This window comes from Lemur catta, chromosome 11, assembly GCF_020740605.2.
Source record: "Lemur catta isolate mLemCat1 chromosome 11, mLemCat1.pri, whole genome shotgun sequence".
NCBI classification, from domain to species: domain Eukaryota; kingdom Metazoa; phylum Chordata; class Mammalia; order Primates; family Lemuridae; genus Lemur; species Lemur catta.
In genome coordinates, this window is record NC_059138.1 from 24,655,273 (window position 1) to 24,672,694 (window position 17,422).

At 33.8% G+C, this 17,422-nt stretch overlaps 1 protein-coding gene across 2 annotated transcripts in view; it reads left to right on the forward strand.

Moving 5' to 3' along the window:
* The window catches only part of SLC13A1 (solute carrier family 13 member 1), a 74,975-nt gene that overhangs the window by 18,147 nt on the left and 39,406 nt on the right, over window positions 1-17,422 (forward strand). For both annotated transcript variants that reach the window (XM_045564923.1, XM_045564922.1), the window contains exons 3-6: window positions 6,395-6,531; window positions 8,651-8,838; window positions 9,437-9,494; window positions 9,577-9,625. In XM_045564923.1, the coding sequence (XP_045420879.1) occupies window positions 6,395-6,531; window positions 8,651-8,838; window positions 9,437-9,494; window positions 9,577-9,625 (432 nt within the window). The remainder of the gene's footprint in view (window positions 1-6,394; window positions 6,532-8,650; window positions 8,839-9,436; window positions 9,495-9,576; window positions 9,626-17,422) is intronic.

Sequence of the window (17,422 nt, forward strand, 5' to 3'; positions counted from 1 at the left end):
CCCTTGATTACAGTTCTTCCTGTGAGAGGAGCTGTTCCCTTGTTTATTTTCATGTCATTCTTCCCCACTTTGGAGCAGAAGTCCATCTTTTTGCATTTTAGTCCTCTCTGCTCCTCTTTTATTATTGCATTTCCCCCTTCCTCTTAATCTTGCCTCTTCTTTCTAATCACCATCAATTTGAAAGAGCATATGGCCAGGGCTATACTTCAGTTCCTTCTATCCTCAGGCTGACGTTCCGATACCCCATGGAATCTGAGATCTATTATATATGAAGTTTCTTAAATGCTCCAACCTACTATATGGGTTTCAATGAAGGGAATATAAAAAAAAATGACTAACAAGTTCTCAAGAATAGGATGTCAAATAGTTAACCCCTATCCTACTGGCCTGGATGGTTCTGTCTCCAGAGATAGTTAAGTTAAATGGTTATACATTTGTCTCTTATGGTTTGATAACAATAAAATGGACTAAATTAACTTTTTAAAAGATGCTGAGGTAGAGTGAGGTTAATTGGAATCATGAGGCATTTCTGTAGCAAGCTGCTTTGTGAGGGGACATAAAAGCACTCTAGGGAAACAGAAGGAGAAGGTAGGAAGGTCTGGCTTTGTGAGAGCTGCCAAAGATTCATATCTCTGCCTCTTCATGGTGTTGGGGGCCTGACTAGAGGCAGCGAAATTGTAGATGCCAATAGCAGCTGCATCACTCTGGCCAGAGATACCTGCCCAAGAGGCCTTTATTCCTGAAGGTGTTAGCCTCAGACTAATTTAACAGTCAATGAACCTCAGACTTGGGAAGAAAGTCCTTCTGGGTCAACTCTCACCCAGAACAGGGATCCCCTCCATAATATCTCTTACAGATGAAATCATTCAGAAAATGCTTGAAGACTTTCTGGGTTGTGGGCCTCTAATATGCCTCGAGGAAACCCACACTATTTTTGAATAATTTTAACTCTTAAGCAACTCTTAAGCAGCTTTATTGAACCCAAGTCTAAAACTCAGTCACTTTGATGTATTAAACATTTTTCTAGCATCTAGGATTCCACAAATAAATCTCATCTTTTTTTGCTGCATGATAGTGTTACTTGGATTTGAAAATTAATATTAATATCATTTCTACTTTGCATCTTTCTGGTTTCCAGACCTCAACTCCCATGCCCACATCTACCACCTCCAGCCTCCTCACCATCACCATCTTCTTTTCTCTCCCTGGAACTAACTCTAGTTTGTCAGTGATACGTAAGGATTACATTGATTAATAAATGTAAAGTCCATTACACAGTAAGGACTCAATATATGTAAACTAATATTATTGTACTTGACAAAAGTGAATAGATTATTTAGAAACATTGTGAGTATTGCAAAGGTAAATGAGTCTATCATCTCCCCTCTAATATTTCAGCCTAAGTTTGTTTTAAACTTTATGTGACTTTCTTCACCTAGTAAGCTCAAATGGAATTTGCAGCAAATCAAAGCCCTTTGGACTTTTAGCAGAGATAACTGATTTTAGTCTTGTGATCCTCTTTCCAGACAGGGCAACTTACCTTTTACTCATAAATAGCTGACCAAAGGTACAAGGTATTATGGAAAGAGCTAGAGATTTAGTAAGAAGGCCTGAGATTAAAACCTGCTATTTACCCCTAACTACTTGTTATGATTCTGGTCATGTCCCTTAATAACTCTTTTTTATCATCTCTAAGTGGAACATGATAATGCCACACAAGCCATGGGTTTTCATAGCAACCAAACTAAACAATCTATGTTAAACAATGATACAAACTAAGTATCAAACCTTCTTATGAGTTTTAATATTCACAATTGGTTTGTTTTGAGAGTTTTAAACTATCATTCCAGCCTGTTGCAGCATCTTTGAATCTCAAATCTGTCATTGAGTAGGGTAATGTGTAATTAATGTCCTCATCTAAGTTCAGAATCCTAAACTCGTGTCTCTTTGTTCATCATTGTTTTAACCTTACTTTACCTGTTCATTAAGCCAGTGCTAAATACCTATTAATACATCTTGCTGAGCACATTACTGTACTTGAAGAATATCAACAAATTCAACTTTTCTCATATCTGCTGAATTTAACCTGAGTGTGCCAAATTTGATATTCTAAAATAGTTATCAATGTTATTATAATTGAAAAAAGTCTATATATAAAATTTACATATATGAATGTGAAAATATAAATTTATGTATAATATATGTTACATTACATATTTACTCAGTCATTCAATAAATATTTACATAGTAGGACTCTGCCCAGAACTTTGGAGTGCATCAAGGAATAAAAACAGGTAAAAGGTTTCTATCTTTATAGGGAAAGGGGCAATAAACAATATATCTCATACATGATAAGTTATACAGTACAGTGAGTTAGAAAAGTAATTAGTACTATGGAAAAAATGCAACAAGATAGTGGGTATCAGAAAGGGTGGAAGTTTTGAAAAGGATATTCAGGTTAGACCTCACTGGGTTGGTGACACCTGAACAAAGATTTATAGGACATAAGAAAGTTTGCCATTTGAAAGCTGGGGAATGACCACTGCAGAAGGGGAAATACCCAGTGCAAAGACCTTAAGGCAGGTACATGTGTGCAGTGCAACTGGAACAGAATGAGTGAAGGGGAGAATTATAGAAGATTATGTCAGGGAGGTAATGTGAGGAGGGAATGGGCCAAGTAGGGCCAAAGTAGGTCACCATAAGATTTTAACTCTGAATGAAATGGGACCCTCTGAAACATTTTGAGTAGAAGAGTGACATTATCAACCTGACTTTGATCTTAAAAGGATTGCCTTGGCTGTGCTGAGAAACAAGGTGGAAAGAAAGAGACAGGTACTAGGTTATTGCAATCCCCTTGAGAGACCGTGGTAATTCAGACCAGGGGTAATAATAGAGATGTTGAATATATTATCGATAAGCTTTTAAGGTAAAATCAACAAACTTTCCTGACTGATTGGATATGGCATATGATTGAAAGAAGAGAGTCAAGGATGCCTCGCTGCTTTTTGACCTGCCAAATGGAAAAATGGAGTTGTTATTAATTGAAATGGGAAATACTATGGGCAGAGTAGGCTTATTGTAGGAGAGGAACTGATGCTGGGAGTTCGGTGCTAGACACATAAATTTAAAATATCTATTGGACATCTAGGTAAAGATGTTGAGTAAGCAGCTGAATACAAATGAGTCCAGAGTTCACGAGAGAGAGAGCCGATTGGAGATACAGACCTGAGAGTTATCAGCATATAGATGGTATTTAAAGTCCTAAGACTTGATGAGATCCCTTAGGGAATGAGTAAAGATAAAAAAGCAAACAGGAAAAAGAGCTGAGCTCTGCATAATTGCAGCATTAAGAGATCAGTGAGAAGAGAATGTACTAGCCAAAGAGACTGAGAAGAAAAGGTTATTGAGATATAAAAGAAAATCAGGAGGGTATGGGGTCCTGGAATCCAACTGAAGCAATATTTTGAGGATGAGTCAGTGATTGTATATGTCAAATCTGCTGATAAATGACTTAATATGTAAAACTAGATATTGACCATTGGATTTAGCAAAACCACATTATACCTAACAAAGCACTTTTTAAAAAATATTATCTCATTTAATTTGTAAATGATGTGAGTACTATTTAACTTTTCCAACTTCTTATTGATTTGTAGAAAGGTTGCTCAACTGGTACATTACAAAGCTAAGAGAAAACCTAGGTACTCTGACTGCAAAAGTCCATGTTTTTTGATGAAATCCCATTTTGAAATAGAAGTATAACTACCTGATTTTGCAAATAGATTTCAAATTTTATTAGCAATTTTATTTGACATATCAATTTTGCCTTGAAAATAGTTATATTTGTCAGTGTCATTTACTATAGCACCTTCTTCTAGTACCTCCTGGACGAGTAGGCTATAAACAAACATAACTTTCTATAACTAATGTTTTCCTACAAATATTCTGACTCTGGTGAAAACCAAAGAATAAGTAATACAATGAAAATGGAGAATGTGAAAATTCCTCCTTAGGTTTAACAACTAATTTCATTTAGACTGAAGGCCATAGTTTGTTTGCATGGTCTCTTGAGGAATTGGCAAACTATGGGCCTGTGGACCAAATCCAGCCTGCTGCCTAATTTTTTAAAATAAATGTTTATTGTAATAAAGCCATAGCCATTCATTTACATATTATTTTTAGCTCTTTTGTTCCACAATGACAGAGTTGAATAATTGCAGTAGAGACCATATGGCTCACAAAGTCTGTAATATTTACTGTCTAGACCCTACAAAGTACTCACTTCTCATATAACCTGAATAGATTCCAGCAAGAACACCTCATGGTCCTGGACTTCTTTCTGCGTTTAATCACTTACTAATAATGGCTTGCTTCTATGTGTTTCTTTGTATTTTTTAAAGCAATTCTTCATTTATTCTCTCATTTAATTTTCAGAGTGTTGGTAAAATCGTGTCAGTATCTCTGTAGAACACCTGTAGAACTCTGTAGAACACCAGTTTTTAAGAGAAGGACAGAAAAAAACTAATTTTCAAAGTAGGCCAAAAAGAAAAATTCAATTCAGGGATAAAACCAGGGAGAAAAAAATAATGGTTCAAAAATCTGGAAACTCTAGTAAATTGATAAATACTTATACCTAGAGTAAGGGTTGAAAGAGTTAGAAGAATAAGAGGTAGGGGACAGAGTGTAGACAATGGGATTTAGGAGCACAGAGACCATAGCTTATTCTCACATCCCTCACTCCCTTTCTCATTCATTCAATACTATTTACTGAGCTCTCTACTCTGCGCTAGGACTGTGCTATGTGCCAAATATGCGATGGTTAGCTAAACAGAGTCCTCGTCTTCATGGAATGTGTAGTATAATAGGGAAAACAGGTAACACGCCGGTAAACAAACAGAATCTATGCAACGCAATATGCTATTAAAAAATCAGGGTTCTGTGATATAGAAAAATAGTAGATCTATTTAGAAAGGCCTGATATTTGAGAATTGAAGAGATGCAAAAAGGAAAAAATATATAAGGCATTTTTTCATGTATCCTCTGCCCCTGTAACATTTTTGGTATACGGCAGGTGTTTTTTCAATGTTAGAGCAATTAATAAATGAAATAAGGAAATTGATATAATTATTTATTTTCTATTACCCGATCACTATAAAATGTAAAGAGATGAATAAAACTTTGAAAAACATCATAAATTAAGATTTTATAAAAACATAAATAAGTTATCTGCTTGTCTACTTTTAATTCCAAGGGTAATCACTAATTTTTGCTTTGTATTGAAACCAAGCCAAGCTTAGTAAGTTATGCTTAAAATGCAGATACAATTTAAAATAGCAAACTATATATATATATATGATTTATTTTCCTTTTCCTCTGTGGTTTTGTAATATTAGGATAGTTTTGTTCTTACCCTTCCATTTCTTCAATAATACTAGACATTATTTTACTTTTAAAGGGATATTTCTTCCTATAATCCTTTCCTCTCAGCATAGCTCTGTGATTAGATTTAGCCAAGTATTTCCTAAAGTAAGTTCTCTTGAAAAGCAGTCCCATGAAGTGCTCCACTTAAGAATTAGATAAAAATAAGCTTTTTGTGATTACATAAGTTTGAAAAATGCACAGTGTATTCCGCTCCTTGAGAATGACAATATTCTCTATTATATAGATTTTGTAAAAGGCTATTACAAAGGTTTTGTGAAGGGCCACAGGAAAAAAAAATTCTGGTATTTCAAAATCCTATGTTTTCCAAACTTAATTGACCACATAATCCTTTTTTTCAAAAGCATAGTGTACCTAACATTTCAAAGCATTCTTTGGGACATAATGCTGCAAATGGTTGCTTAAAGTGTCTGGACACTTTACTAATCTCTGAATGGTGTTAACTGAAAATGGCTTCAAAACGTTGGCCCTCATTTAACAGTATTTGTTTTATAGTAAATAATTTTGAAGGTAAAACTGCTCAAAAAATGGAGGAGTAATTGTGCAGTTATGGCATAATGAGTCGTGAAGAAGATATCAGCAGGTCGGATCTTGATTCAGGACTTTCCCAATCACAGTCATTGCCATTCTACCATAGGAGCATAAACAAATTAACCCCAGTTTATAGCTAGAAAAATAAGGACATAGAAGGCACTTGCCTGATGTTACTCAACTATTTAAGAACCCAGTACCCTAGGTACTCTCTTTTCTGTATGTTTTTACTTAACATCATTTCTGTTAAGAATACAGGACACGTTTAAATTTGTATTCAAACACATCTACATTTTTCTCAACAAAATAGAAAGATTATGTAGTTGAAGGTCAAAGTTAAGAGCAGCATAATAATCTTCCTTGTGCAATGTTCTTTCACCCCCACCACCAATGTAAATAACTGTGGGTTTAATTGAAATTACAGGTGGCATCTTCTTATTTCAAAGATTTTCACCTGCTGCTAATTGGAGTCATCTGTTTAGCAACATCAATAGAAAAATGGAATTTGCACAAAAGGATTGCTCTGAGAATGGTGATGATGGTGGGTGTGGACCCTGTATGGTGAGTACTGCATTTACTTTGCATTCTGAACAGACCATGTTTTGTGCAGAGCAAAAAATAGCCAAATAAGTAATGCACATCCAGGGAATTGTTTGCATCACAGTATAATTGATAACTTTTTTTTTCTTCTGCAACTATGAAACTGATATAAAGCATGCTTGAGCTGTAGAAGGGAAAAAACAACATTGCTTTCACTGCAGGTCTAGTCTCAGGGAGATTGGAATAAGTGCACACAACTCTCATCTTTCATGTACCATGGAAGTCAAAGCTGAGAGAACCCTTGAACCTCAACAGACAAGATTGATAGACTTCAGAGTAGATTTCGGTCCTATCTTGTTTATTTGGCTGATTACACATTCAGAACTTGTTCAAGAGCATCCTTTATCATCAAGGAGGATGTTAAGAATCAAAGCAAAGATGTTACTGAAAAAATACAAATGTGTGGAGAAGAAGTCCAAGGTGAACATTTTTTAAAAATCAACTATTGCAAAGTAAAACAATCAGTTAAGACTTTTCATCTACAGAATGTGAAATCACTCATTTGGCTTATTTTTTTCCACTGAAATGAATGCTTTTTTCCATGAAATATATGGCTGTTTTGGTTTTATTCTACCTCTTGTTAAGGGCATGAATGTAAGCTAAAGAAAATTTCCAGGGTCATAATCGTTTACATGATGACATTTTGCTTTAAAGCCTTAGGTGGATCTTCCCTTCTCATCTTTCTTTGAAAATAAGGATATTGTATTGATTTATGTTGCATAATTCATTCTAGGACAAAGCTACATCTGTGTTTATCATTTATGGTGCAAATTTGTTTTTGCTAAGTACAAAAAAATTCAATTGCTCAGATGAGACAAATTTTTAAGTAAAAATTTTTTACTTAAAAATGTTGTAGCATATTTGTATTTAAGGCATCTCACTCTTGAAATTAAATGGTGCTCCATGCCTCTTGGGGTGCTATAGAAATACATCTCTTTTCCTTGACCATCTGGTCGCTGACTCTAGGGGATGGAGAAAACACAGTTGGGCAAGAGTCCTGTACATTGTGTCACTTAGTGACTTTTCAATTTAAGGCATTTTCACCATAAAAAGCTTTATCTGATCCCAACCCTTTTTATAGGAAGATTTCATGTCTTGCCAATGCCTTAAGTTAAAAGTGTTTCTAGTTTTCTTTTTATTAAGAATCATTTCTTGTTTAAGCAGATTTCTAAATAGTTTTCTAATATTTTGTTTTACAAGTAGAAAATATTCACCTTATCTGAGTTTCAAACTTATAGTGTGAAATTATTCTTGTAGATATGTTTTAAAAGGGAGTCAGAGAATTTCACAAATGGCTCTATATGGGAAAATGTGCTTCTGAATGATTTTCTAGGGCCTCCTACTCAAAAGAGATCATGCTTTTTCCTAAGTGATTCTGAAACTTTATAGATATAGTTTAAAATCTGGTGGTCGTAGGTATTAAATATGATATTTAAGGGAAAAGAACTACTCTATTTATAAGAGAAGATGATGTAATACATCCAGTTCTCAACAAAAGGAAGGGATGATATTAGATTCAGGAGAGCATAAATAACAGAATATACAGAAAATTCTGAAACCTCTTTTTAGGAAGTGATCTTAATTATTTTCTCCACCCACCATACATTGAACCAGAATAACGAGAAAGTAGAAAGAAGCTTTATAAATATTAATCTCTCTTTGTCCTTGTGTCTCCTTGGCACACATATGAACAAACAGAGATATGGCTAGAAGATAAGAGAAAAAAAAAGGAACCCTAAATTCAAAAGTTGATCATATTTTCATCTTACTAGCATTTGAAGGTAAGCAATCATCTATAAAGAGCATCCGAATATTGGCATACTATTACAAGCTGTTATGTCATATGCCAACTTACAGTTTGATTATATTTCTGTTTGGGGAGAACAGCTTCTTATGGCTTCCTGGGCTTGTACCTGGCTACAAACTGTACTTGGGGTTCACTACCTGGGTGGAACCTCAACTTTCTATGTTTTGAAAAACTTGAATTCCCAACTTCTAAACAACATCCTTTACAGTTAAATAATACAGAGCTAATTTAGCTAGAGAGCACAGCTCCACATTAAATGTTTTCTCATTTCAGGCTGACCTTGGGGTTCATGAGCAGCACTGCCTTCTTGTCTATGTGGCTTAGCAACACCTCTACTGCTGCCATGGTGATGCCCATTGTGGAGGCTGTGGTGCAGCAGATCATCAGTGCCGAAGCAGAGGTCGAGGCCACTCGGATGACTTATTTCACTGGATCTGCCAACCCCACCCTGGAAATTGATGGTATCATGTGTTGATATGGCCACAGTGGAGTCTAGTCATTAGGCAATAGGTGTAGACTCAGGAATTCTGGCTTGTTTTTAAGTAACTGTCCATACATGCAGGATGTGAATTCAACCTTCTTCTTTCTATAGTTCCTAATATCTATACAAAGAAATTATAAAAATATTTTACCTTACATTGTTGGATTTATGTTCTCTGGCAAAAAGGAAGAATGCCTTTTCCATCCTCTAGCCAGGCTGATAAAACACTCTCTCATGTCTTTATCAGTAGACTTCCAGGTTACTCTTTCCTGTTCTGAAAATACTTTCCTGCATAATATTGGACATCTTTAATTTTCGCATTTATTTGGATACAGCATCAGATTTCCCTGTGGTTATTTCTGGCTCTGATGAACTGCTCTCATGCAGTGAAAAAATGTTGGAGGGATATTTGTATTTATGAAATACTTTGTTAAGATGAATGTGATGACAGTGCAAGGTGAATTTTTTATTTTCAGTTTCTAGTAATGTTTCCATTTTCTCATACACATACATACTCATGCAAACCCAATGATAACCCCTTTTTAAAAATTATTTTTCTTTTATTTAATGTTTTGCAGAAAGTGTTAATGAATATGAAGCAAATGAGAGGAAAGAGAAAACAAACCAAGTTCCAGGGTAAAGAATATTGACATTTTGATTAGGATTTTTCCAAATTACATTTTAATAAAACTACAAACTGGACCAATTTATTTTTCAGACACAGTAATGGTACAGGGAAAATTTCAAGCAAGATGGAGTTGGAAAAGGTACATTAAATTTGATTCTTTCTAAATAATTATACATGGAAATTCTATTAGAGCTGTAGTTAGATATGTATGCATTTTAAAACCTGTTACTTGTTTCCTTCTCTATAAATTATTTTGCTTGACTAAGTCGAAGTGAGTGTAATGGTTTGATAACCCTTCCTGGATTGACTGAAACTGACATCTGGATAGGAACCATTTTAGGCTCTGAAAATTAGCATCATTATTTTCACCTTTTACTAGAATCATGATGATGGCAGTTAGACAATGTAGTTTAAAGAAATACAACTCTAGCCTCAGGATATTGTTACATTTTCTTATTAAAATCTTGCTGGCCTAATATAGCCTGATTTTCGTTAGGAATATCCTATTTCTGTCAGGTTATGAACTTAGAGCAACTCCTATTCATATAATTATAAGTCTAGTTATCTTTAGTGTTTCCATTGCCACTAAAAAATTTAATGCGTAACTCATGAGTTGCTTCAGTCACATAAAGGTGGCGGAGTCATTGTAGCCATTCTAGATTTTAAAGGAAGGAAGCAAACCTTTATAAACTATCCCATAGAATTATTTCCCCAGAATAAATCAATATAAAAATACTATACTAGGTTGCACTGGGAGCAATATATCTCAAGATATGAAAAATAATCATGCATAGAAATAGTCCTACCATCACCATGGCATTAGGAATAGGAGAGTGAGGCGTATGTTTCCTCATATGGCTATAATGCATTAACAAGCGGCTCAGTGGGAAAAAGAAAACCTTGTTCATTACAGAAATCTTCAAGGAAAGAGTAATTTCTCTATAAAGAGAAAATGAATATAAAGATAATTTTTAAGCCATTAGCTATAGTATACATTAAGGATTTTCGAAGAGGGGAATTGCATATAGGCATTTATGAAAACATTATTATCTTTACAAATGGAAGTAATTCTTTTAAAACACAAAAAATCAACAGTGTGCCAGGTATAGTATAATATAATACATTAGAAATGGGCTTTAAAAACTGGCATGCCTAAACAGAAAGAGTATACATACACTCAGTAACTTTCCCAGGGTGTTCTTCAGAAACCTAGGTTTCTGGCATAATGCCTAAATATCGAGTCAAGACCCTTCAAATTGATTTGATATCCAGTACTGTCCTAGGTATTCGAGGTAGGTCTATAGATGAAAAGATCTGCTCCTTACTGTAAGCAGCTCAGAATCTAATGGACATGATGGACTTTAAAAAAAATAAATCTGACATAAATTCCACAACAAAGGCATGCACGAACGCCAAGCCTTCCAGAAGCAGAAACAATTCGTTCAATCTGGGCATATTGCGAGGAGGGAGTTTGAGGTAAACGCATGAGTCTGGGAAGATGATAGCACGTGAAAGCAGAACAGTACAAACTCCGTGAGTATGTCTACTTTGTCACCATTTTAGACTCTAGCACATTTCAGAGTAGATATTCAAGAGATATTTACCTTTATCAATTAATGAACAAGTAAATGCAAAGAGTGAAAACTGGAAGAGGCACTCTAATCAGCGAGTACAACTAATTCAATGACCCAATTATGTAAAGAGCAAGTTTTTTTTTTAGAAAACCTCTCCAGTGCAAGTGTTAGAGATGAGCTTTTGTGGTGAATGAAATGGTCGGATAGGTTTGGCCAGGTTAGAAATAGCTCTTCATGCAACGCAAAGGAGTTTAGAGTTGATCTTATGGGAATAGTGACCCTTGAAGATGGGGGACAGCATGGTAAGTTCTGCTTTTGGAAAGCTTGCTCTGGTGACGGTGTGAAGGGCAATGGTGTATGGACTCAACTGAGCTTTTTGATTAATTGGACATTGGGGATTAGAGAGATAAAAGTGTAAGAGTTGTCTCCACTGCTCTAAACTAGGTAAAGGCAGATTCTGATGCTGTTGATTGGGATGGAGAACACAAGAGGGAAGAATAACTTTTCATGGAGAAAAGTAAAATAATTTGAGTGCATTTTAGGCACTACAGATTAATATCTGAGTTTCAGAGAGGTGAGCAAGGCCTTTGAATACTGTTTCTGTGGTTTTTCTAGGACACAATGCATAAAAATTCAATCTTATATTTAAAAAAGGGACCTTTTGCTGTACAAAAGTGTTTTTTATAAGAGATTGCATGAAAGCATTATTTTGTATATTGTGAATTCAAGGTACATTTTGATTTTTAACAATTATACATATCTTTTCAGGAATAAATGTATAGTTTGTGTTGAAATTACTAATATAATAAACTGCACATACTCTTTGCCAGGTTTACCATAGATAACACTGACTATATGGAAGAATCTATACCTACTTCATCTAACTAAAAATGGAGGAAATGTTTATATTTATAATATTTTGATCCTCTGCTTTCTTCTTGAAATGAGTGGGGTATTCTATTGAATTAAAATAAATCCTGTAGAATTTGACTTTGAATTTGACCTACAAGTCAGAAAAGATATAAATATTGCTTCCTTTTGGGAGAAAGTGGTTTAAAATAAACTTCAGAGAAAGAAAATGAAAGATTTAGATGCTTTGGTAATTTGTACCATTTTGCTCTGTTCCTACAAAAAAATTAGATATGATCCCTAGTGAAAATTACTACAATTTTATTCACTTAAATTACCATTTGTTTAGTACAACATTAGTTTTCCTAGATTTAATTAAAACATCTTTACTAATACAATCAAATCAATCCAAGATGATCAATACGCTTACTTCATTTTTTAGAATTATAATATTTCTCTCTAAAGGCAATAATATACACACCGATCCATTTAAAGTTCAGTGTGCAGTAAGCAGAAAGTTCTCACTGAATAGAAAAAAATTTAAGAATTACGTCCAAATAAATTCTGAACTTAGTGATTGTAGTAATATTGGTTAAGAAATATACATTTAACATTTGCTGAAATGTTACCTTTTCAAAGAGGACAACCCTAACCTCCCTTTTCTTTGCAGTCACCATATCCCACACCCATGCTCCTAATCCACCAACCCTACAATACTTTTTCCAATGCATGCATAACCTCACCTTCTCACAGACTATATAATTTGCTTAATTTTCATTTGTTTTGTTTATTGTATTTTTTCTCCACTAAAATGTAACATCTGCAGGGTTAGACATTTTTATCCAATTAATACGTATCCCAAATATCTAAAACAGTGATTGCTATAGAGTTAAATATTTAATAAATACTTGCTGAGTGAATAAGTTCAGTAATATTTTCTCAAATAATTACAATTAGATTAAAATAACTCATGCTGTATGTAAACTATAAGAAGAAAAGAGCAAACTGAGAAAGGTATAAAGATAAAACTATGGATCAGATTAGTTTCCTTTTGGGTAGTAAGAAAAAAAATGGCTTGTAACTAAAATTTATCAGCTCTAAAATTCTTGTTAATAGAAGAGCAAAGTTTTCATATAGATAATAATGATGATAATTTTGTTGCTGCTACAACTGCTTGTGGTGGTGGCGTTAGTGGTAACAATGATTACATGTTAGTGCTAAAGATAATAGATATTTAGTAGTCCCATAGAGTCCAGAATCTGATTTAAGATTACTCATATCTACGAGTCTCATTCCTATGCTGCATACCTAAAAAGAGATGTTTTCCGTGACATCACTTCCATGATGTTCTCTTCTCACTATAAGCCACAACTAAAACATTAACAGGGCACCCCACTTAACCAGAATCAATGCGATGGGTAGGTACTTAGCCCATAAATCCCACATTACTCCTAAAAGTAGCTGAAATATTTTTAGAGAAAAAAAGGAATTGGGAGAAGAAAGAAATACCCTAAAAGGACACTGACAGTACATGAGGGAATGTATTATATTTATCAGGTTCCATTGGGGCAACTGGAGACCAACCATCACTTTTATAGTTTCCATGAGAAATGAGTTTCAGGTACCCAAAAAGCCATTTGTAGATACCAAAAGGAGGAATCAAGTTGTCAGTTTTTTTCTTCACCTATAAGCATTAGTATTATTCAAAGAGATACCCCAGAGTTTTACATTAGCTCAATTTCTAAACCTCTGGCCATTTTCAAATGAAAGGAATTGGAAAATCAGTATGCTTTTAATGAAAATTTTGAGATAATTGTTTTTCATTTATTTAATAGAATTTGTAGTTTCTCAAAGGGAAAATTTCAAAGAAAAAATATCCTTGAACAAATTACATCTTGCTTTTAATTAGGTGTTGTTTATTAATAGTTTGAGAGTGAAAATCTTTACTGTTTAAAATCAAATTCTACAAAACAACACTGTTTCAAGTTTTCCAAGACTGCAAAGAGCCTTGTAACTACAGTAGCAAACATGGTTCATAATGTCAGGAACTAGGGATATTAATTCTGCCAAATAAGGAGATACCAATTCTAGAATATCTGGACCCTAGATCAAATATTAAAAAGGTATTTTAGCTTAGATTACATAGATACTATAAGCAAAAGTTGATTCTCCTTGATGATGCTTCTTTTTTCCTAGACTGAGTGAAAGTGAGTGCAAAGGCAATTATTAGTCCTGCTCAATCCCCACCTGATACAACCCAAGTGTCTCCTTTCACTCATCCAGACAAATCCTGTGGTTAAGGGAGAATGTTTATAGAAGAGGTGAATAGGGAAAGAGAGGGAGACTACCACATGCCCTTTAGGAATCACAGCCACAACCTGTGAGCTTGACGTTACAACAGATTTCAATCTTCATTGTAGTCAAGTCCTAGCTTCACTGATAGCTATACTTAGTTGTTTTCCCACAAAACATTTTGTTATTAAAGAAGTTGACTGTTGACATTTTTTCTCCTATAATATCTTTATTTTATGAATTATAAAAATATAGGCCTTCATATTTTGTTAGCGAAATAACATCTAGCAAATATAAGCTCAACCATGTTAGAAGCATCTAACTGTCCAACAAAGCCCCCACATTAATACTATATTTTGTTTCTTGAAATCCTCAACAACGTTTTTTTATGTATCTTCTAGTGATATTTTCTAACAAAGAAATACATTTGTTATGTCCTCAAATTATTTTTTAGATATTTTGATATCTAATATTTCATACATATACACATTTCAAAAATGTAACTGAACATTTTAAAGAATAATAAAATGAATGAAATGACGTATACCACACCACTGCTTAAAAAATAGGACATAACAAAAAAGATCTCCGTGAGCCTTTCTCTGATTCTATCTCTTTTCCTCACACAATCACTGCTGTCCCCTTACTGTGGTAGCCGTAGTCCAAAATTTTGTGTTAATCATTCTCTTGTTTTCTTTTCAGTCTTGCCACCTGCACTAGTTAAGGTATGGGTTTGGATACCACAACAAAGACTCAAAATAGCAAAAGCTTCAATAAGATAGAAATAGGCTAGTGTGTATGGTGGCTTCTTGATCATGATGACCCTGACATTTTCTGTTTCTACTCTGCCATCTTTAGCACTTGAACTCTGTGGTTCAAGATGGCTGCCCCATCTTCCTCCAGCCATCCTGTACTCCAGTAAGCAGGTCAAGGAAATAAGAAAGTAGAAGGCTTATATACTTAGAAATTATTCTATTACTTTCCTGGCTTTAGGATTATTCAGATTTTCTACTTCTTGTTGTGTTAGTTGTATTTTTTTGGGAATTTATACATTTCATTGCAAATTTCGTAGTATGTGGTTGTTTATAATATCCTCTTATATCTATTTAATTTCTATAGTATGTATAATTATATCTGTTTATTTCTAATATTTTTACTTATACTTTTAAACTTTTTTGAAAATAATCTTTCCAAAAACGTCTTTTTTTAGTATTATGTCTTGTCAAAGAACCAGCTTCTGACTCTTTTCATCCCATTTCATGTTTTCTAAATTATTATTTTCCTTTCTTTATTACTTTGTTCTGTCCATTTTATTTTTGAATTTATTTTGCTAGTATTTTGCTAACTTTTTAAATTAGATATTTACCTTAGTAATTTTGAGCTTTTTCTCTCTTCCAAGCTATATCCCATATTTTTTAGTTTTGTGTTCTCTGATTTCCATTATGCTGGATTCTTTGACCTAACAGCTGCTTAGAGTGTGTTTTAAAATTTGAAATAAATGAGGCTTTTGTAGCTTTTTTTTAAAAAAGTAACAAGTTTACTGTAGTCAGAAACTGTGGTCTGTATATTAGTTCTTCAAAACTTGTTGAGGCAACTTTATGGGCTGGCACATAGTCAACTGTGATAAATATTTTTCATGTGCTTAAAACGAATTGTTTATTTTCAACTAATTGGGTGCAATGTTTTCCAAAACTTTGTTAGATCAAGTTTGCTAGCTGTGCTTTTCAAATCTTTGTGACCTAACCAATTTTTTTTTCTGTTTAATTCAGCAATTAATAAAACTGTTTTGTTAAACAGTCTATTAACGTTTATTTCTTCAGATAGTACTGCTGTCAACTTTGTTTTTTACATATTGTTAGATCATATTATTTTCAATCCATTTAGCATATTTATATATTTCTGGCTAATTAACCTTTACCATTTTGCAATGCACCTCCTCATCTATAGTAAATTATTTTTGGTCTTAGAATTTATTTTTCTGATGATAATGTAGCAATACTAGTTTCTCTAGGCTAGTATTTACCTGGCATTTCTTCTATCCTTTCACTTTCAATATTTCTTTGTTGTTACACTTTAGGTGTATCTCTTACGAAAAGCCTATTGCCAACTTTTGTGCTTTTATTAAGGTTGAAATTTTTTGCCTTTACTTGACGAGTTTTATCCATTTAAATTTTTCTGATATTATTTAGAATAATTTGTGTTACTTACTTTCTATTTTTCTCAAATATTCTTTCCATCTGTCTTTCCTGCATTCTTTTGCAATTTTTTTATTTCATCCTACACATACATGCACACACACACACACAGATATTATAGTCTATACTTTGTGTCTATTGTTTTAATTGTCCTGATCATTTTACCCTATTATTGGGCAGCAATGGCTATCTTAACAAAATACCACCAACTGGTGGCTTGAACAATAGCAATTAATTTTCTCACAGTTTGGGGCTAGATGTAGAAAGTCAAGGTGCTGTCAGGGTTGATTACTGTTGAGGCCATTCTTGGCTTGTACATGGCCACTTACTCACTGTGTCCTCACATGGCATTTTCTCTGTGCACACACAGTAGAGAGAGAGATCCTTGGTCTCTTTTCCTCTTCTTATAAGGACACTAGTCCTATCATATTAGAGCCTCACTGTCATTTAACCTTAATTACCTCCATAAAGGCCCTCTCTCCAAATACAGTCACACTGAGGGTTAGTACTTCAACATATAAATATCAAATGACATACTTCAGTCCATAATATCATGTATTTAATATATAATAATCTAAAAATAATCCATTTATTTTCTTCCTCCTGAACAATACAAAGACTTTAGAACGTTTTAACGCAGAGCATCCCTGTCCCTTTCTATTTACATGCTACGGTTTTCTAATTTTTAGTTCTAATCTATCATTCTTCTATAAATTAGATAGTTTTTTATTTTTAATCAATAATTTAGAGGATTATATATATCTACATATGTATATATATATTTAAGATCTTTGCTCACCATTCTTTCTTGCTTCTCAGACCCTCCGTTGGGAGTCATGCTCCTTCTGCCTGAATGTATCTTTTGAATGTATATCAGAGTGTGCCTTTTGGTGATAAACTCTCAGTTTTTGTTTGCTAGACAGGTCTTTATAATTATTGAAATATATTTTTGTGGTTACAGAATGCTAGATTGACCATTAGTTTTTCTTTGTACATTGGGATATATTTCAATGTCTTTTGTCTTTC